The sequence below is a fragment of the Procambarus clarkii genome, chromosome 14 (genome assembly GCF_040958095.1).
Source record: "Procambarus clarkii isolate CNS0578487 chromosome 14, FALCON_Pclarkii_2.0, whole genome shotgun sequence".
Lineage (NCBI taxonomy): Eukaryota > Metazoa > Arthropoda > Malacostraca > Decapoda > Cambaridae > Procambarus > Procambarus clarkii.
The window spans coordinates 17,948,837-17,972,446 of NC_091163.1; the positions used below are offsets into that span (position 1 = coordinate 17,948,837).

Below are 23,610 nucleotides of genomic sequence, written 5' to 3' on the forward strand. Positions count from 1 at the left end.
GAGAGAGAGAGAGGGAGAGAGAGAGAGAGAGAGGGAGAGAGAGAGAGAGAGAGAGAGAGGAGAGAGAGAGAGAGAGAGAGAGAGAGAGAGAGAGAGAGGAGAGAGAGAGAGAGAGAGGAGAGAGAGAGAGAGAGAGAGAGAGAGAGAGAGAGAGGAGAGAGAGAGAGAGAGAGAGAGAGAGAGAGAGAGAGAGAGAGAGAGAGAGAGAGAGAGAGAGAGAGAGAGAGAGAGAGAGAGAGAGAGAGAGAGAGAGAGAGAGAGAGAGAGAGAGAGAGAGAGAGAGAGAGAGAGAGAGAGAGAGAGAGAGAGAGAGAGAGAGAGAGAGAGAGAGAGAGAGAGAGAGAGAGAGAGAGAGAGAGAGAGAGAGAGAGAGAGAGAGAGAGAGAGAGAGGGAGAGAGAGAGAGAGAGAGAGAGAGAGAGAGAGAGAGAGAGAGAGAGAGAGAGAGAGAGAGAGAGAGAGAGAGAGAGAGAGAGAGAGAGAGAGAGAGAGAGAGACAGACAAGCTGTTAGCTTGCAGTTTCATTCGGAACATCAACACCCCTGCTAATGACCCCTAATCTAACTTGAAAAACAAAAAATAAGAGACAGAAAGATAAATAACAGAGACAGAAAGAGGAAAAGACGAACAAACCTGAAGACAAAGAAAAACGGAGAATGCACGAGAACAACATTTTTGGAGACCAATTAAAAATATAAGAAGCCCACCGAAACGGACAATAAGACCATTAAAGTGAAAAAGATCCACACAACTACATATACATAACAACTAGCCAGCCAGATATGACTACAAAATATAGACTGTTCCACCCAAAATAAACTATTAAAAAGAGAAAAAGTACCTATAAGAGAAACGTCTGTTTTCTGACTTGTTTATCTCACCAAAGATGGTGGCCAGACGCCTGGGGCCAACTTCACCCAAATTGACATAGGGAATGGTCTGGGGTAAGGGACGAACATAGGCTGGTCGGGGTCGCTAGAATTCAGAACGGAATAGCGTGCCAGGGTCCAACCCATCCTCCGAATTGACAGTACGTTTTAATACTTAGTACATAATTGCTCTTATGGGGCTGTTACATTTACCTCCCCATTTATTATCCTCGTTTTCTGTTAAGTCACTCAGAATTTTAGTATGACGTTTAAAAATTCAGTTAGATGAATAAAAGTTTTAAAGATCAGAAATTTCTTTTTCAGTTTTATTAAACCATAGAGATTTTATTCAAAATTTGAAATATCCTGAGTTACTTTACAATTTATTTAAATATTTTAGTTTAGTTTTATTTGTTTTATAAAACTGTAATATCAATATAGCTATTGGTTAATTAGTAACTGTAATTAAAAACCAATAAAATACTTATCTTCAAAAACTAAGACAGTTCGGTTAGGTCGTGGTTTTCTATTCAGCTTTTCAGGTAAATTCAAATATTCACAATATATTTGACAGTACGATTTAATACTAAGTGTAAATAAGTAAAATTCTTGACTGTCATACATAGTACATAATTGCACTTATGGGGCTGTTACATTTACCTCCCCATTTTTGGAGGACGGGCTGCAGAGTCACATTCAGAACCCCCAGCCCCCCGAAATCCCGGAATGTCTTGAGTGATTTTACATTCTAAATAGATGATTTTTTATTATTTCTCTCTAGAAGAAATTTATAGTGCTTGAATATAAATTGCACAGATATTGGCTGAAATTTCCTACAGTTATCCTCATGATTTAGGATTTATTTGTAGTTACTTATTATGTAGAAGATTTCTACAATGTAATTGCCTTTCAGTACCAAGGCGGCGTCAACCGAGGTGCTAGGCTTCCCCACCGTTCCATGCAACAATTTGCTCTATGCAACACATCGTCGGTGGAGCATAGCAACTGATTACACCTCACTAGATTTACAGCTAAGCTGTCCCTTTTTTATCTGTAGCAATAACTCTGCAATTACAGTAGTGATTTCTAAGAGATCAATTATACTAACCCATTGATTTACTAATACTGTTCAACATTTCAGTAGTATATTGAGTAGCATTTACCTCCAATTAATATTATATATTCAACCTTATTTACTTTCATAATTTTTTTACTCTGGTGAAGAACCAGCACCAGAATAATGCTAGGGATGTATTAATCTTTTAGCATGTAACCCCCCAATTTTGTGTAAGTTAATTTGACTCCATTTATATCAGAAATACAGTTTCACTAAGATCCATAGAACAATATTTCTTGGAATCAGTTTTTCCATTGCTTTATTTTGTTTTCCACTTTTTCTCTAAAAGTGGTGGTCCTTCATAGCTATCGAAGTATATATTTAATTATTATTTATTGGAGTCAGGTTTTCCCCCACAACTACCCCAAATGGAATTAACTGCCTTATTAGTAGGTGTAAGACTGGCTCATTGCCTGATCAAAACCCTCGGTAATGTTCACCTTAGTGAAATAGTAGTGTGGTCAGACAATGAGGCAGTATTGCAGTGGGTAAAAAACGACAACAACAAAGCTCCCTATGTCAGCAATCGAGTAAGGGAAATTCGAGAATTGTCTGCTGGTTATAAATTAAGACATGTCCCAACCAAGGACAATCCAGCTGACTATATATCAAGAGGTTTGACTTTAAAGCAATTAGTTAAAACCGAGATGTGGTTTAATGGACCCCAATGGCTAGTTAGTGGTCAGTGGCCCCAACAGAAGCCGCAAGTCATTGTGACCAATGTCACTACCCCTGTTGTGGATCCAGAACCCCCTCGAACTTTAGCTATCAATCCTCATCGTTATTCCAATTTAAGCAAATTACTAAGAGTTACAGAAATGGTATTTGATTTCATCAACAAAATGGGGATCAAGTATCGATTTCCTAGTTCCATCAAATATTGGGTCAAACAAGCTCAACAAGAGACTTATAAGAAGGAATATGAACATCTCCCAAAAAGGTTGAGTAAGTCTCTGGGTATCTGGCTTGACTCAGACAACCATAACATCTTGAGATGCGGCGGACGTCTGCTTCACGCAGAAATAAATTTAGATACGAAGAATCCTATACTTCTTCCACGTCACCACATCATTACTACTCTCATAGTTTTACATTACCATGAGTATAATACATTGCATGGTGGAGTATTAGATACTCTTACTGAAATCAGACAATGTTTTTGGCTTCCCCAAGGTCGCCAAACTGTCAAATCTTTAATCAAGTCTAGTGTAATCTGCAAGAGATATGATACTCGAGTGTGTCCTTATCCAGGTCCACCGCCCCTACCTAAGGAGCGAGTCGTCCACCTTCGTCCCTTTGAAACCACAGGTGTCGACTATACAGGAGCACTAATTTTAACAGGCTCACCTGACAAGATTCCAGTGAAAGCCTACATTTGCCTTTTCACGTGTGCAACCACACGCGGAGTACATTTAGAAGTCATTTCTGACATGAGTGCAGAAGCCTTTCTGCAAGCCTTTCGCAGATTTGCTGCACGAAGATCTTGCCCAAAATTAATGATCTCGGATAATGGATCTAACTTTGTGGCAGGAGAAGCTTGCTTACAAGAAATATGGAACCATCCAGAAGTACACTCAGAACTGCAAACAGAAACTTAAACAATATTTTGATTCTATTCAAGAGTAGATAGCTTATCATTTAAACTTGAGGTGACCACGCTGATGCATTGATGAGTTGATGTCCAGTAATTATTTACGAGTCATAGTGACCCTGGACAGTAGCCTCACTGTATTGAGAAGGTCTCCTTAATCTTAAATGAATCAATTATTCATAATTTATTTTTTGTTAATATCCTTCTGTTTCTTACAAAGGAATTAATCAATAATTTTCAATGTTTATTTACGTCCCCATGTTGACTTAGTCTTCTACCACAGATTCGGGACATTCGTTAGGTGCGTACTAACCTACTAACCCATGAATATAGCTAGAGGATAGAGAAACAGTTGTACGTTAGTACTAATACCTGAACTACGACCTGAGTTTTCTCTCCCCGGAGTTATGTTGGAAATAACCAACAGTTTTATACATCTTTGTATTTTATGCAACCTTTATATTAACCGTAAGTAGTTACTAAAATTACTAACTTGTAGATTTGATCATTATCATTATTTACTTACACATATTGCCAGATTCTTCCTAGTCAGAGTGACGACGTGAGGAACGACAGGCAGTAACATGAATTCTCTCCACATTTAGTTGGATTTATAACAAGAGTCCAGTTTATCATTTCCTTTACTGAAAATAGTTACTTACTAATAAGTTTAATTTCGTAGTATACTACTACTTACTGGAACTCCCTTATTTAGTTGATATTAAACATTCTAGAGGAAATTACTTTAATGTAGATGATTTTACTTTAATTTTCTCGATTGGCTGCACAACTTTAATAACTCAATTTATGTTACAAGAAATTCTATTTTATCACAGAAGAATTTAATGTGATATTAATACTCATCATTACCTCTTCCTTCCTTAGTCAATTGCGATATATACATATCCATTTACGCTCGAGATGTCTATCGAGAGCCGCGCATGCGCAATAAGGAAGAGGAGGAAGACGGGAGAGCGTCAGACGACACAAGAGAACGAGAGAGCACGACGTGGACGCCATTGACAGCGTGTAGCAGAGCTACGTTTTGATGCCATTTATTTCGCTCCCACGACCAGTAGAGTGGTGCCACGTTATCTGGCACAATAGCCGTGTCCTCAACTAGCATATAAGCAATTCCAAAGTCAACGCCTTTCAAGCAGAAGCTGGAGGACGAAGAATTGCTCAAGTCTCCACATCAACGGACACGCGGCACGGCAGCTAGGTTTACTTTTTTGAAATTATGTGGCCACAATTAACATTTAGGCTAGTTGTCGTTAGGCCGTAGAACAAACAAACAAATCCCGTACGTGTCTTGAGTAATTTTACAATCTAAATAGATGATTATTTGCATTATTTCTCTCTTGAAGAAATTTATAGTGCTTGAATATAAATTGCACAGATATTGGCTGAAATTTCCTACAGTTATCCTCATGATTTAGGATTTATTTGTAGTTACTTATTATGTAGAAGATTTCTACAATCTAATTGCCTTTCAGTACCAAGGCGACGTCAACTGAGGTGCTAGGCTTCCCACCGTTCCGTGCAATAATTTACCCAATGCAATATGTCGTCGGTGGAGCGTAGCAACTGATTACACCTCACTAGATTTACAGCTAAGCTGTCCCTTTTTTATCTGTAGCAATAACTCTGTAGTTACAGTAGTGATCAATCAAAGAGATCAGTTACATTAACCCATTGATTTACTGATACTGTTCAACATTTCAGTAGTATATTGAGGAGCATTTACCTCTAATTAATATTATATATTCAACCTTATTTACTTTCATATTTTATTTACTCTGGTGAAGAACCAGCACCAGAATAATGCTAGGGATGTATTAATCTTTTAGCATGTAACCCCCCAATTTTGTGTAAGTTAATTTGACTCCATTTGTATCAGAAATACAGTTTCACTAAGATCCATAGGACACTAGTTCTAGGGATCAGTTTTCCATTGCTTTACTTTGTTTTCCACTTTTTCTCAAAAAGTGGTGGTCCTTCATAGCTATCGAAGTATATATTTAATTATTATTTATTGGAGTCAGGTTTTCCCCACAGCAACAGCATAATTTACATTTACAAAGCAAGAAACACATTGACAAACTGTAGAACAGGAAAATAAAAGTCGTACAATGCACAATATGTAACATAAACATAGGTAACAATGAAATACAGTCAGAAAAAAGAACACTACAGCACTAGAACCGAACAATAACCAGGCAAGAAACACATGAAAAAAATCACAGCAGGTACTTCTTCCTGTAGGCATCCCACCGAGCCCACAATTCCGCGAACGTGTTAAAATGACTATGTGATCCTCGCGATCGATGCATAAAATCAGGAACATCCAGCTCGGCGCCCTTCACGACGGGGGCGAAAATCATGGGAAGAGGCTACACAGAGCTCTTCGGTACAGACGGTGGAACCACATGGGACTGAAGCACAGGAGCTGGCCGGACACAGGGCGGCATCATAGCTGGCACAGTCGCAGGGGACACAATCACAGAGGGTGATGGTGCAGGAGCGGACACTGCAGAGGGCGGAGTAACAAAGGATGGCTGAGCAGAGGGCATCTACGCAGCGGTCGACATCACCCAGGGCTGATGCGCGAAAGGCACAGACATAGATGCAAGAGGCACAGGGACCGCCAGAACAGAATCTTTCTTAAGAACTAGCACCAAGTCCCCACCCTCTCCCGCAACCTTGGCCGGTGCCACAACCTCACAACACGGGGAACCAGCAACTGGGGATGCAGATGCAGCCAGAGAAGATACAGGACCAGGGCCAGGCGACAATCCCACCACAGGATCCATCACCGATGCAACACAGCCCACAGGAGCCGAAGGCACTCCAACAACTTCGCCCGCATCATCATCCTCAGAAGACAAACTTTCGGAGTCCCAAAAATCCCGGACGTCGGCCCAGACCACACCACGAGGCGGAGACAGACTCAAAGCTCGCCGCGAACGCTTGGACGCAGGTCGTCGGAACTATTATCCCAGCCAGGAGGCACTGTAGCAGAACTTCTGGTCGGCTGCGCAACTCTACGCAGCGCACGATCACTCAACATCGCAGCCTCATCGACCCAGGGAACAGGACCACACACCGCAGGAGACATCACAGCGTTCACGTCGACTTGGGCTGCAGACACAGCTGCCAGAGACAGTACAGGCCGGGGCGCAGCCACGACGTCCGGGGGCACGAGACCACACACCACAGGAGACACAACTGGAGACTCGACTGGAGACGAGGCAGGTAGAGGGTAGCTGAGGTGCTGGAGCCGGAGATGCTCTAATCAGTACCCCGACACCCACAGCTACATCGAAGATGGCATCAGAGACCGGCAACGGGGCACCAGATGACTGTATCACTGACCACAGCAGCACCTTCCGACAGGTCCAGGACCGCCAACGGGGGAAAGTTCTCCTTCCCGAAGAGGTTCACAGGCCCGACCTGGCTCGCATCACAACCCGCAGCCTGATGGGCCGAGAGTCCACATCAGAAACAAGTCCGGGGCTGACCCCCATAGAATACGCGTACCATGAAGCCTAGAAGCAGCAGAGATGAAGAGATGGGGGTCCTTCAAGCACAGCGCCATAGTTCGGGTCCCATTTGGGATACCCCTTCCACCGCTCAGAGGAGATTGCATTCATCCGGACACTCAAGACCCACCTATACCGGGAAAAGTGACGCTGGAGATGAGAGTCAGGGAATTCAAAGGGAGCACCATGAACCGCCATATAGGTAGTTTCACTGCACATGTCCGACACTTCAACCGAACCACCACCTTCAGACAGAGTAAACGTAATCCCATCATAACGGTCCACAAAGTCACGATACATAGTCGCGGAACAGAATTTCACAACAGCTCAATGCCCGGATGCTAGTTGAATGCTGCACACACAGACGCAACATCCACCCACAACATATCAATCATCACCACCTCAACTGCCGGGTAAGACGCTGGGCCAGTAAATTCTAGTCCAATGGTATCCCTCCGCTTTACAGGGGAGAGGGGGGCCGCCATCCCTCCAGCCACCACGGCCCCCAAGAGTTCGCTCACAAACACAAACTACTACGGGTCAGCAAACCAGGAGCTCACAGGCGACATGTTCGCCTCTGCCCAGAGCTAGGCGAGCACTCCTTTTCTAACTAATCGGTCGTTAACATGTGTCTCTTACGGGCGAAACAATCGATGTATCGTCTTTTATGTTACCTTATAATCTACCAAACTACAGTTATGTCTTCCTTTCTTTACACTTTTCACTCTTTCAAGTGAATGAAATTATTTTTTTCTCATCAAATTTGGGAAGTTTTATTGTTTGCGAATAATGCTGACATGCTTCGTTGTCTTTGACAAAGTGAATTTATGTCTATTCTGTGGTGCAGGTAGCTACATTGACTGGCATTATCTTAAATGGCCCTCACAGAGGCAAGATAAAGCAGGTGATTAGCATATAAGGTCTTCTTACTAACACAACAAAATTCACATTTGTTAATTTCAACATTGTTTCCAGTTGGTATCTTGAACTCTGTTATCTTTACCATACATACCTACGTATATGCATAACTTCTAACATCTATATAAATAAAAATGGAAATGTTTGTTTGACCATAATCGCTAATCTCCAAAAGTTCTACACCGATTGCTTTGAAATTTTCATACAAAGTTCCATTCGCATGCGAGTAGATTTTCATATACATAATATGTAGATGTCATATCTGTGATGGAAAAAACATGCTTCTTCTGAAAAACTGTGTTTTTCATGTGAGGGAAATCTTCGAAAATTCTTTACCGATTGCTTTGAAATTTTGACACAACGTTGCATTCGAATAGGCACGTGTTTTTATATATCTACTATAGATATGCCTCACCTGTGACAGGAAAAAACATGTTTTTTTGAAAAACAGTGCCATTTATAGCACTGTGGTAAGAGCAACACAAGCTGTACTCTCCGAAAGTTCTTCACCGATTTCTTTGAAATTTTGACAAAACGTTGCAATCAAATAGGCGCGTCTTTGTATATACCTACTATATAGATGTCACCCCTCTGATAGGTAAAAACATGCGTTTTTGAAAAAACAGCGCCATCTGTTGCACATAATACCAACATGCACTCTATACTAAATATGTCATGAATTCCATTTCAATGTTCCCGATTGCATTGATAAAATTTATTTTCATAGGTTTCGATTTATTTCATTTTTATTGAATTATTTTGTGTGATATTGTGATGGAATTGAGCTGGGTTGTTTACCAAACCGTTCATTTTGTAAGTATATGTATAGATGCCACACCTGTGACAGTTAAAACAGTGCTTTTCTTGAAAAACAGCACAATCTGTTGCATGTAAGAGCAACACACATTCTCTACTAAATATGTTACAATTCCATATCAATGTTCCTAATTGCATTGATAATTTGAATTTTCAAAGATTTTGATTTATTTTCATTTTGATTTAAATATTTTGTGTGAATTGTGCATATATATATGCAAACAAGCCTGAATGGTCCCCAGGCATACACGCAACTGAAAACTCCCACCCCAAAATATATATATTCTGGGGTGTGAGTTTTATTATATTTATATATATATATATATATATATATATATATATATATATATATATATATATATATATATATATATATATATATATATATATATATATATATATTTTTAGACACTCAACCCACCAGGAGACTCGAACACTGGCCAACAAGGTGACAGTTGCATGCTGTATCCACTACACCATACTTCAAAGCCATAAGAGAGGTAGGAATTCTGGGGTATTTAACCAACCAGAACTCCAATCCTCTCCCAGGCAATGAGATAGTGTGGGACCTCTAATGCTCTTTCATCGGTTCCTGTTATATGGGAAAACTCAGTGCCAAATGCTTAATGCACAGACTACCCTATTCCAGTAGCTGAAGTTTATAACTTTTTTAGACACTCAACCCACCAGGAGACTCGAACACTGGCCATCAAGGTGGCAGTTGCATGCTGTATCCACTACACCATACTTCAAAGCCATAAGAGAGGTAGGAATTCTGGGGTATTTAACCAACCAGAACTCCAATCCTCTCCCAGGCAATGAGATAGTGTGGGACCTCTAATGCTCTTTCATCGGTTCCTGTTATATGGGAAAACTCAGTGCCAAATGCTTAATGCACAGACTACCCTATTCCAGTAGCTGAAGTTTATAACACTGAGTTTTCCCATATAACAGGAACCGATGAAAGAGCATTAGAGGTCCAACACTATCTCATTGCCTGTGAGAGGATTGGAGTTCTGGTTGGTTAAATACCCCAGAATTCCTATTCTTATGTGAATTGCTTCAAGAATTTATAATCTTCTTGCATCTTGGGTTTTGTCTATTATACAGGTATTCTTGTTCAACATTTCTCTTGTTAGGGTGATGTCATGGGCTTGTCTCATGTGATTCCTAGGGGCACCGGATTGAAGATGGCATGTCAAACGCCTCGTCAGCTTGGTCGACGTCATACCTATGTACTTAGATTGAAGGTTACATCCTTCGTGGGGGCAAGTGTACATGTATACAACGCTTGACTGCTGTAGAGGGTTCTCTGTCGGCTTCGGGCTGTTTTTGATAAGGTGTTCGGAAGTCTTCTTGGTTGTGTAGAATATTATCAGTTTTATGTTTTGGTTAGGAGTAATGCTTTTTACTCCTTTACGGATTATTTCTTTCATTATTCTTTCCTCTTTTATATGTTCACTGTGCATGGTTGATTTGTAATATAATTTTATTGGAGGTATTGTGGTTTCTGTTCTAGGTTCAGGATTATACCAACGGTCCAAGTGTCTTCTTATAGCAGCGTTTATTTCCGCGTTGCTATATCCGTTGTTCACCAATACCTGAGTTACTCTTTCAAACTCTCTAGTCACGTTGCTTCATTCAGAGCAGTGGGTAAGCGCTCGACGAATATAAGCATTGAGAACACTGGCTTTGTATCTTTGGGGGCACTCACTTCTACCGTTCAGGCATAATCCTATGTTGGTGGGCTTGGTATATACGTTGGTGCTTAAAGAGGTTCCTGTTTTTGTTATTAGTACATCCAAGAATGGCAGACTGTTATTTTCACTATTTTCATGTGTAAATCGGAGTACTGACTCTCTCTCTCTAGATGTCTTTTTAGGTCAATTAGTTCATCTGAGTCTTTTACTATTACAAATATGTCATCTACATAACGGCAATATACAGTTGGTTTTTGTCTGCTATTGAAAACCCTGTCAACGATGGTTTTGGCTATCACTTCGATGGCAATCACTTATTTATGTCCGGTCATGATGGTCAAGCGGATTAAGGCGTCCTGTAGATACCAGTTGCGTTGCTCCTGGCAGTATGGGTTCGAGTCACTTCTGGGGTGTGAGTTTTCAGTCGCATATAGTCCTGGGGATCATTCAGGCTCTTTCGCATATATATATATATATATATATATATATATATATATATATATATATATATATATATATATATATAGATATATATATAGATATATATATATATATATATATATATGTCGTACCTAGTAGCCAGAACGTCGTACTCGGCCTGCTATGCAAGGCCCGATTTGCCTAATAAGCCAAGTTTTCCTGAATTAATATATTTTCTCTAATTTTTTTTCTTATGAAATGATAATGCTACCCATTTCATTACGTATGAGGTCAATTTTTTTTTATTGGAGTTAAAATTAACGTAGATATTTGACCGAACCTAACCGACCCTACCTAACCTAACCTAACCTATCTTTATAGGTTAGGTTAGGTTAGGTAGAAGAAAAAGTTAGGTTAGGTTAGGTTAGGTAGGTTAGGTAGTCGAAAAACAATTAATTCATGAAAACTTTGCTTATTAGGCAAATCGGGCCTTGCAGAGTAGGCTGACAAGTGCGTTCTGGCTACTAGGTACGACATATATATATATATGTACACCTATGAGAGAGGGTCCCCCCTGACCTCATTCATGATAATTAATCTACATTTATTACAGAAGTTTACCACCTACCAAAGCGCTATACGTGGTCATCCATAATATTAATGGCCTCGGGTTGAGATCGAAGCTCTTCGGAGCTCGTGAACTCTGTTATTAATGCAGACTAAACAGACTAAACTGTCATGAATGAAGACTGGACACACTCGCAAGTTTGCTTTAGTGAGTCCTGGTCCTATTGAGACCACAATAAAGTTATCAACCACTGTGTACACTATAACCAGCAGTCTCATTCACTTAAGCCAATAGTGCTACTAAATGTTTTATTCACATTTGATGTAAGTATTAATCATTAATCTTGACTAGTAATACCTTACGTTCAAAATTAGACATAATTTGATGGCGTGAAATTTACTGTTGGAGATAAATCGATCGCGTCGGATTGGTAGGCATGGGACTGACGATGTGGGATCATTGATAGACATGGGATCGATCACACGGAATCAATTACATGAGATTGATATTAAACAAGTCAAACAAATTATTAAATATTTGTTAAACTGATTTGTCATAGTATGATTGGCCTGGTGCACTCTTGCCAATATCAAGATCAATGATGCACAAATTTGAAAAGCGATCACAAATGCTTAAGAATAGATTTGCTGTTGGAAATCAATAGATATGATGAAATCTAAAATTGCTCTCGCCAGGGCTCGAACCTGGGACCTTCTGCGTGTTAAGCAGACGTGATATCCACTACACTACGAGAGCTGAGTGAAGGTAATGATATGAATGTGTGTTATAACATTTGTAAACACAGGCAAGTGCTGCTGTGTTAACGAACATTGTTTCAGTTGTATCGTGTTGCAGCATTTGTATGGGGTGTATACAAACAATTGTATTGTGTATGTATCACAAATATATATATATATATAAATATATATACAAATATATACATTTTATACAAACATTTAGGTACAAATATATATATATATATATATATATATATATATATATATATATATATATATATATATATATATATATATATATATATATATATATATATATATATATATATATATATATATATATATATATATATATATATATATATATTACAAACCTTTAGGTACAAATATATATATTTTAATATATATTTGTATGTTGTTTATAGCTTGAAACCTCTCTTGCGAGCTAGCAAACTCTGTTACGATAAGGATTCAATTCCTTAATAGTCAAACCGTCTGCTCTGACCTCCCGGCTCTCGTAGTGTAGAGGTTGTCACGTCTGCTTTACACGCAGAAGATCCCAGGTTCGAGCTCTGGCGAGAGCAAATATAAACAGTTATTTGGGTTTCTATAAGCATTATATGAAATAGATTATATATTTATTTAACCTTATTTTCCCATCAATAGTCTTGCTATAGACAAGTGAGCACCGACCCCACCTTCAGTGTCTTTTAGGCATAGATTTAAGCCTGGGATCTAAGTATTAGAATCACTTACATTATTCCGCTCTATGTCTTATACAGGATATGATTACATTCACCTGGGTTCTTGGAGGCTCGAACCGTGGACGCCAGGTGTGTGTGGCGCAGGATACAGACAGGATTGTACAGGATACGATCCTTCAGTGACTCTTGTGCATGGATATTCCTTAATTAAGGATTATCTGCGCAAATCTAAATCCTTAATTAAGGATTAAGAAGGGGAGGGTCATGTTCGGCTCCCTCTCTAGGTCCTCACAGAAGGTTCTATAAAGTCTCCTCATCGATTCAGAAACGTTTTATCATTTTTTTGATAGTTACATCCTGTAACTACACTTATATAAATATATATAAATATATATATATATATATATATATATATATATATATATATATATATATATATATATATATATATATATATATATATATATTGTGACGATAATCTCTTTCAAGAGAGATTGAGCCTGCTCTTCCCTACAAAGTACGTAAAAATAAAAGATAATATAGAAGATACGTCCAGCAAGTATCGCCAAACGTTTTGCCCAGAGAGCAAATCGTACCCAGCACACAGTGACACCTGCTAGCTACCGCCACCGTACACAGCAAACTGCTTGTCCTTTGCCTGCCTGTCGCTGATTGGCTGGTGTCCCGTCGCACCTGCCCCCTGCCCTCCGCCACAAGTTGATGTCTGGGCTGCAGTGCTTCAGTATTGTCAGAATATCTCAGTGCTCCTTGCAGTTGACATCTCTCGCTGGTAGACTAAGCCTTGGCTTTCGTGTACTAAGGGAGGTGGCAGCTCGAAGCCAATATTCCAGCTCCATTCATATTTATTTTGCTATCACTGTAACTCACTTGTCTTAACGTAACTTTTCATTTGCCACTGATTATTCATATTATTTTGTTTGTTGACTTGTCTTTTATATTTTATGTGCTTAACTTTATTCATGTCTTGTTTTTCTAAAGTAATTAAAATTTCATTGTTAATTTACTTGTGTTTTGTGTGTCTTCTCATTACCTTACCACAGACGAAAGCTCCAGCTTTTCTCTTTTTTTTTCTATAATGTGACGAGGCCCTGCCCCTAGCTTTTGAAACAGCCGAACACCAACGCTTTACCGTCACATTAAAGATATATATATATATATATATATATATATATATATATATATATATATATATATATATATATATATATATATATATATATATATTTATATATATATATATATATATATATATATATATATATATATATATATATATATATACATAAATATAAATATGACTGATTGAGGTGATTTGGTAAAATGCTATGCCCAAGACTACCATCCGAGTGCCGGCGGGGAAGTGGTTCAAATAGCTTCGGCTATCACTTCCTTATGTCCGTTCATGATGGTCAAGCGGATTAGGGCATCACGTAGATACCAGTTGCGTTGCTCCTGGCAGTATGGGTTCGAGTCACTTCTGGGGTGTGAGTTTTCAGTCGCATATAGTCCTGGGACCATTCAGGCTCTTTCGCATTTGTGTTCCTCACGTGTGCCCCAAAGAATGAGGTGATTTGATAAAATGCTATGCCTAAGACTACCATCCGAATGCTGGCAGAGAAGTGGTTCAAATAGCTTCGGCTATCACTTCCTTATGTCCGGTCATGATGGTCAAGCGGATTAAGGCGTCCAGGGGATACCAGTTGTGTTGCCCCTGGCAGTATGGGGTCGAGTTACTTCTGGGGTGTGTTTTCAGTCGCATATAGTCCTGGGGACCATTCAGGCTCTTTTGCATATATATATATATATATATATATATATATATATATATATATATATATATATATATATATATATATATATATATATATATATATATATATATATATATATATATATATGCATATATATATATATATATGCATATATATATATATTATGCGAACAAGCCTGAATGGTCCCCAGGACATATGCAACTGAAAACTCACACCCCAGAAGTGACTCGAACCCATACTCCCAGAAGCAACGCAACTGGTATGTACAAGACGCCTTAATCCACTTGACCATCACGACCGGACAAAATGAGGTGATAGCCGAGGCTATATGAACCACCCCACCGCCGGCACTCGGATAGTTATCTTGGGCATAGCATTTTACCAAATCACCTCATTCTTTGGGGCACACGTGAGGAACACAAATGCGAACAAGCCTGAATGGTCCCCAGGACATATGCAACTGAAAACTCACACCCCAGAAGTGACTCGAACCCATACTCCCAGAAGCAACGCAACTGGTATGTACAAGACGCCTTAATCCACTTGACCATCACGACCGGACAAAATGAGGTGATAGCCGAGGCTATATGAACCACCCCACCGCCGGCACTCGGATAGTTATCTTGGGCATAGCATTTTACCAAATCACCTCATTCTTTGGGGCACACGTGAGGAACACAAATGCGAACAAGCCTGAATGGTCCCCAGGACATATGCAACTGAAAACTCACACCCCAGAAGTGACTCGAACCCATACTCCCAGAAGCAACGCAACTGGTATGTACAAGACGCCTTAATCCACTTGACCATCACGACCGGACAAAATGAGGTGATAGCCGAGGCTATATGAACCACCCCACCGCCGGCACTCGGATAGTTATCTTGGGCATAGCATTTTACCAAATCACCTCATTCTTTGGGGCACACGTGAGGAACACAAATGCGAACAAGCCTGAATGGTCCCCAGGACATATGCAACTGAAAACTCACACCCCCGAAGTGACGCGAACCCATACTCCCAGAAGCAACGCAACTGGTATGTACAAGACGCCTTAATCCACTTGACCATCACGACCGGACAAAATGAGGTGATAGCCGAGGCTATATGAACCACCCCACCGCCGGCACTCGGATAGTTATCTTGGGCATAGCATTTTACCAAATCACCTCATTCTTTGAGGCACACGTGAGGAACACAAAAGCGAACAAGCCTGAATGGTCCCCAGGACATATGCAACTGAAAACTCACACCCCAGAAGTGACTCGAACCCATACTCCCAGAAGCAACGCAACTGGTATGTACAAGACGCCTTAATCCACTTGACCATCACGACCGGACAAAATGAGGTGATAGCCGAGGCTATATGAACCACCCCACCGCCGGCACTCGGATAGTTATCTTGGGCATAGCATTTTACCAAATCACCTCATTCTTTGGGGCACACGTGAGGAACACAAATGCGAACAAGCCTGAATGGTCCCCAGGACATATGCAACTGAAAACTCACACCCCAGAAGTGACTCGAACCCATACTCCCAGAAGCAACGCAACTGGTATGTACAAGACGCCTTAATCCACTTGACCATCACGACCGGACAAAATGAGGTGATAGCCGAGGCTATATGAACCACCCCACCGCCGGCACTCGGATAGTTATCTTGGGCATAGCATTTTACCAAATCACCTCATTCTTTGGGGCACACGTGAGGAACACAAATGCGAACAAGCCTGAATGGTCCCCAGGACATATGCAACTGAAAACTCACACCCCCGAAGTGACTCGAACCCATACTCCCAGAAGCAACGCAACTGGTATGTACAAGACGCCTTAATCCACTTGACCATCACGACCGGACAAAATGAGGTGATAGCCGAGGCTATATGAACCACCCCACCGCCGGCACTCGGATAGTTATCTTGGGCATAGCATTTTACCAAATCACCTCATTCTTTGGGGCACACGTGAGGAACACAAATGCGAACAAGTCTGAATGGTCCCCAGGACATATGCAACTGAAAACTCACACCCCAGAAGTGACTCGAACCCATACTCCCAGAAGCAACGCAACTGGTATGTACAAGACGCCTTAATCCACTTGACCATCACGACCGGACAAAATGGGGTGATAGCCGAGGCTATATGAACCACCCCACCGCCGGCACTCGGATAGTTATCTTGGGCATAGCATTTTACCAAATCACCTCATTCTTTGGGGCACACGTGAGGAACACAAATGCGAACAAGCCTGAATGGTCCCCAGGACATATGCAACTGAAAACTCACACCCCAGAAGTGACTCGAACCCATACTCCCAGAAGCAACGCAACTGGTATGTACAAGACGCCTTAATCCACTTGACCATCACGACCGGACAAAATGAGGTGATAGCCGAGGCTATATGAACCACCCCACCGCCGGCACTCGGATAGTTATCTTGGGCATAGCATTTTACCAAATCACCTCATTCTTTGGGGCACACGTGAGGAACACAAATGCGAACAAGCCTGAATGGTCCCCAGGACATATGCAACTGAAAACTCACACCCCAGAAGTGACTCGAACCCATACTCCCAGAAGCAACGCAACTGGTATGTACAAGACGCCTTAATCCACTTGACCATCACGACCGGTCAAAATGAGGTGATAGCCGAGGCTATATGAACCACCCCACCGCCGGCACTCGGATAGTTATCTTGGGCATAGCATTTTACCAAATCACCTCATTCTTTGGGGCACACGTGAGGAACACAAATGCAAACAAGCCTGAATGGTCCCCAGGACATATGCAACTGAAAACTCACACCCCAGAAGTGACTCGAACCCATACTCCCAGAAGCAACGCAACTGGTATGTACAAGACCCCTTAATCCACTTGACCATCACGACCGGACAAAATGAGGTGATAGCCGAGTCTATATGAACCACCCCACCGCCGGCACTCGGATAGTTATCTTGGGCATAGCATTTTACCAAATCACCTCATTCTTTGGGGCACACGTGAGGAACACAAATGCGAACAAGCCTGAATGGTCCCCAGGACATATGCAACTGAAAACTCACACCCCAGAAGTGACTCGAACCCATACTCCCAGAAGCAACGCAACTGGTATGTACAAGACGCCTTAATCCACTTGACCATCACGACCGGACAAAATGAGGTGATAGCCGAGGCTATATGAACCACCCCACCGCCGGCACTCGGATAGTTATCTTGGGCATAGCATTTTACCAAATCACCTCATTCTTTGGGGCACACGTGAGGAACACAAATGCGAACAAGCCTGAATGGTCCCCAGGACATATGCAACTGAAAACTCACACCCCAGAAGTGACTCGAACCCATACTCCCAGAAGCAACGCAACTGGTATGTACAAGACGCCTTAATCCACTTGACCATCACGACCGGACAAAATGAGGTGATAGCCGAGGCTATATGAACCACCCCACCGCCGGCACTCGGATAGTTATCTTGGGCATAGCATTTTACCAAATCACCTCATTCTTTGGGGCACACGTGAGGAACACAAATGCGAACAAGCCTGAATGGTCCCCAGGACATATGCAACTGAAAACTCACACCCCAGAAGTGACTCGAACCCATACTCCCAGAAGCAACGCAACTGGTATGTACAAGACGCCTTAATCCACTTGACCATCACGACCGGACAAAATGAGGTGATAGCCGAGGCTATATGAACCACCCCACCGCCGGCACTCGGATAGTTATCTTGGGCATAGCATTTTACCAAATCACCTCATTCTTTGGGGCACACGTGAGGAACACAAATGCGAACACAAATGTGGGGTGGTTCATATAGCCTCGGCTATCACCTCATTTTGTCCGGTCGTGATGGTCAAGTGGATTAAGGCGTCTTGTACATACCAGTTGCGTTGCTTCTGGGAGTATGGGTTCGAGTCACTTCTGGGGTGTGAGTTTTCAGTTGCATATGTCCTGGGGACCATTCAGGCTTGTTCGCATTTGTGTTCCTCACGTGTGCCCCAAAGAATGAGGTGATTTGGTAAAATGCTATGCCCAAGATAACTATCCGAGTGCCGGCGGTGGGGTGGTTCATATAGCCTCGGCTATCACCTCATTTTGTCCGGTCGTGATGGTCAAGTGGATTAAGGCGTCTTGTACATACCAGTTGCGTTGCTTCTGGGAGTATGGGTTCGAGTCACTTCTGGGGTGTGAGTTTTCAGTTGCATATGTCCTGGGGACCATTCAGGCTTGTTCGCATTTGTGTTCCTCACGTGTGCCCCAAAGAATGAGGTGATTTGGTAAAATGCTATGCCCAAGATAACTATCCGAGTGCCGGCGGTGGGGTGGTTCATATAGCCTCGGCTATCACCTCATTTTGTCCGGTCGTGATGGTCAAGTGGATTAAGGCGTCTTGTACATACCAGTTGCGTTGCTTCTGGGAGTATGGGTTCGAGTCACTTCTGGGGTGTGAGTTTTCAGTTGCATATGTCCTGGGGACCATTCAGGCTTGTTCGCATTTGTGTTCCTCACGTGTGCCCCAAAGAATGAGGTGATTTGGTAAAATGCTATGCCCAAGATAACTATCCGAGTGCCGGCGGTGGGGTGGTTCATATAGCCTCGGCTATCACCTCATTTTGTCCGGTCGTGATGGTCAAGTGGATTAAGGCGTCTTGTATATACCAGTTGCGTTGCTTCTGGGAGTATGGGTTCGAGTCACTTCTGGGGTGTGAGTTTTCAGTTGCATATGTCCTGGGGACCATTCAGGCTTGTTCGCATTTGTGTTCCTCACGTGTGCCCCAAAGAATGAGGTGATTTGGTAAAATGCTATGCCCAAGATAACTATCCGAGTGCCGGCGGTGGGGTGGTTCGTATAGCCTCGGCTATCACCTCATTTTGTCCGGTCGTGATGGTCAAGTGGATTAAGGCGTCTTGTACATACCAGTTGCGTTGCTTCTGGGAGTATGGGTTCGAGTCACTTCTGGGGTGTGAGTTTTCAGATATATATATATATATATATATATATATATATATATATATATATATATATATATATATATATATATATATATATATATATATATATATATATATATATATATATATATATATATATATATATATATATATATGTCGTACTAGTAGCCAGAACGTCGTACTCGGCCTGCTAGGCAAGGCCCGATTTGCCTAATAAGCCAAGTTTTCCTGAATTAATATATTTTCTCTAATTTTTTTCTTATGAAATGATAATGCTACCCATTTCATTATGTATGAGGTCAATTTTTTTTTATTGGGGTTAAAATTAACGTAGATATTTGACCGAACCTAACCGACCCTACCTAACCTAACCTAAGCTATCTTTATAGGTTAGGTTAGGTAGCAGAAAAAGTTAGGTTAGGTTAGGTTAGGTAGTGGAAAAACAATTAATTCATGAAAACGTGGCTTATTAGGCAAATCGGGCCTTGCATAGTAGGCTGACAAGTGCGTTCTGGCTACTAGGTACGACATATATATATATATACGTACACCTACGAGAGAGGGTCCCCCCTGACCTCATTCATGATAATTAATCTACATTTATTACAGAAGTTTACCACCTACCAAAGCGCTATACGTGGTCATCCATAATATTAATGGCCTTGTGTTGAGATCGAAGCTCTTCGGAGCTCGTGAACTTTGTTATTAATGCAGACTAAACTGTCATGAATGAAGACTGGACACACTCGCAAGTTTGCTTTAGTGAGTCCTGGTCCTATTGAGACCACAATAAAGTTATCAACCACTGTGTACACTTAACCAGCAGTCTCATTCACTTAAGCCAATATTGCTACTAAATGTTTTATTCACATTTGATGTCAGTATTAATCATTAATCTTGACTAGTAATACCTTACGTTCAAAATTAGACATAATTCGATGGCATGAAATTTACTGTTGGAGATAAATCGATCGCGTCGGATTGGTAGGCATGGGACTGACGATGTGGGATCATTGATAGACATGGGATCGATCACACGGAATCAATTACATGAGATTGATATTAAACAAGTCAAACAAATTATTAAATATTTGTTAAACTGATTTGTCATAGTATGATTGGCCTGGTGCACTCTTGCCAATATCAAGATCAATGATGCACAAATTTGAAAAGCGATCACAAATGCTTAAGAATAGATTTGCTGTTGGAAATCAATAGATATGATGAAATCTAAAATTGCTCTCGCCAGGGCTCGAACCTGGGACCTTCTGCGTGTTAAGCAGACGTGATATCCACTACACTACGAGAGCTGAGTGAAGGTAATGATATGAATGTGTGTTATAACATTTGTAAACACAGGCAAGTGCTGCTGTGTTAACGAACATTGTTTCAGTTGTATCGTGTTGGAGCATTTGTATGTTGTGTATACAAACAATTGTATTGTGTATGTATCACAAATATATATATATAAATATATATACAAATATATACATTTTATACAAACATTTAGGTACAAATATATATATATATATATATATATATATATATATATATATATATATATATATATATATATATATATATATATATATACATATATATATATATATATATATATATATTTATACATATATAACAAACCTTTAGGTACAAATATATATATTTTAATATATATTTGTATGTTGTTTATAGCTTGAAACCTGTCTTGAGAGCTAGCAAACGCTGTTACGATAAGGATTCAATTCCTTAATAGTCAGTACGTCTGCTCTGACCTCCCGGCTCTCGTAGTGAAGTGGTTATCACGTCTGCTTTACACGCAGAAGATCCCAGGTTCGAGCCCTGGCGAGAGCAAATATAAACAGTTATTTGGGTTTCTATAAGCATTATATGAAATAGATTATATATTTATTTAACCTTATTTTCCCATCAATAGTCTTGCTATAGACAAGTGAGCACCGACCCCACCTTCAGTGTCTTATATTCATAGATTTAAGCCTGGGATCTAAGTATTAGAATCACTTACATTATTCCGCTCTATGTCTTATACAGGATATGATTACATTCACCTGGGTTCTTGGAGGCTCGAACCGTGGACGCCAGGTGTGTGTGGCGCAGGATACAGACAGGATTGTACAGGATACGATCCTTCAGTGACTCTTGTGCATGGATATTCCTTAATTAAGGATTATCTGCGCAAATCTAAATCCTTAATTAGGGATTAAGAAGGGGAGGGGCATGTTCGGCTCCCTCTCTAGGTCCTCACAGAAGGTTCTATAAAGTCTCCTCATCGATTCAGAAACGTTTTATCATTTTTTTGATAGTTACATCCTGTAACTACACTTAGGTAATTACACACACACAAACACACACACACACACACACACACACACACACACACACACACACACACACACACACACACACACACACACACACACACACACACACACACACACACACACACACACACACACACACACACACACACACACACACATACACACACATACACACACACACACACACACACACACACACACACACACACACACACACACAAGAGGGGGGAAGAGTTAGGGGGGACATGATCACCACATTCAAGATCCTCAAGGGAATTGACAGGGTTGATAAAGACAGACTGTTTAACACAAGGGGCACACGCACTAGGGGACACAGGTGGAAACTGAGCGCCCAAATGAGCCACAGAGATATTAGAAAGAACTTTTTTAGTGTCAGAGTGGTTGACAAATGGAATGCATTAGGAAGTGATGTGGTGGAGGCTGACTCCATACACAGTTTCAAGTGTAGATATGATAGAGCCAAGTAGGCTCAGGAACCTGTACACCTGTTGATTGACAGTTGAGAGGCGGGACCAAAGAGCCAGAGCTCAACCCCCGCAAGCACAACTAGATGAGTACACACACACACACACACACACACACACACACACACACACACACACACACACACACACACACACACACACACACACACACACACACACACACACACACACACACATGGATTCAGGGAGGGTAAATCTTGCCTTACAGGCTTGATAGAATTCTACGATCAGGTGACACGGATTAAGCAAGAAAGAGAGGGCTGGGCGGACTGCATTTTCTTGGATTGTCGGAAAGCCTTTGACACAGTACCGCATAAGAGGCTGGTACATAAGCTGGAGAGACAGGCAGGTGTAGCTGGTAAGGTGCTCCAGTGGATAAGGGAGTATCTAAGCAATAGGAAGCAGAGAGTTACGGTGAGGGGTGAGACCTCCGATTGGCATGAAGTCACCAGTGGAGTCCCACAGGGCTCTGTACTCGGTCCTATCTTGTTTCTGATAAATGTAAATGATCTCCCGGAGGGTATCGATTCATTTCTCTCAATGTTTGCGGACGATGCTAAAATTATGAGAAGGATTAAAACAGAAGAGGACTGTTTGAGGCTTCAAGAAGACCTAGACAAGCTGAAGGAATGGTCGAACAAATGGTTGTTAGAGTTTAACCCAACCAAATGTAATGTAATGAAGATAGGTGTAGGGAGCAGGAAGCCAGATACAAGGTATCATCTGGGAGAGGAAATTCTTCAGGAGTCAGAGAAGGAAAAAGACTTGGGGGTTGATATCACACCAGACCTGTCTCCTGCAGCACATATCAAGCGGATAACATCAGCGGCATATGCCAGGCTGGCCAACATACGAACGGCATTCAGAAACTTGTGTAAAGAATCATTCAGAACTTTGTATACCACATATGTCAGGCCAATCCTGGACTATGCAGCCCCAGCATGGAGTCCATATCTAGTCAAGGATAAGACTAAACTGGAAAAGGTTCAAAGGTTTGCCACCAGACTAGTACCCGAGCTGAGAGGTATGAGCTA

General features: G+C 41.2%; 1 protein-coding gene and 4 non-coding genes across 5 annotated transcripts; 3 read left to right on the plus strand and 2 right to left on the minus strand.

Annotated features, from left to right (window-relative positions):
* The first annotated feature begins 2,632 nt into the window (after positions 1-2,632).
* Positions 2,633-3,583, plus strand: LOC138364744 (uncharacterized). Its single transcript, XM_069324712.1, has one exon. The coding sequence runs from the start codon at positions 2,633-2,635 to the stop codon at positions 3,581-3,583; it is 951 nt and encodes a 316-aa protein (XP_069180813.1).
* Positions 3,584-12,223: 8,640 nt separating this feature from the next.
* TRNAV-AAC (transfer RNA valine (anticodon AAC)) lies at positions 12,224-12,296 on the minus strand. The gene has a single exon. It is a non-coding gene; the product is annotated as a tRNA-Val (tRNA).
* A 492-nt stretch (positions 12,297-12,788) lies between these two features.
* TRNAV-UAC (transfer RNA valine (anticodon UAC)) lies at positions 12,789-12,861 on the plus strand. The gene has a single exon. It is a non-coding gene; the product is annotated as a tRNA-Val (tRNA).
* An 8,107-nt stretch (positions 12,862-20,968) lies between these two features.
* Positions 20,969-21,041, minus strand: TRNAV-AAC (transfer RNA valine (anticodon AAC)). Its single transcript has one exon. It is a non-coding gene; the product is annotated as a tRNA-Val (tRNA).
* A 468-nt stretch (positions 21,042-21,509) lies between these two features.
* TRNAV-UAC (transfer RNA valine (anticodon UAC)) lies at positions 21,510-21,582 on the plus strand. Its single transcript has one exon. It is a non-coding gene; the product is annotated as a tRNA-Val (tRNA).
* The last annotated feature ends 2,028 nt before the right edge of the window (positions 21,583-23,610 follow it).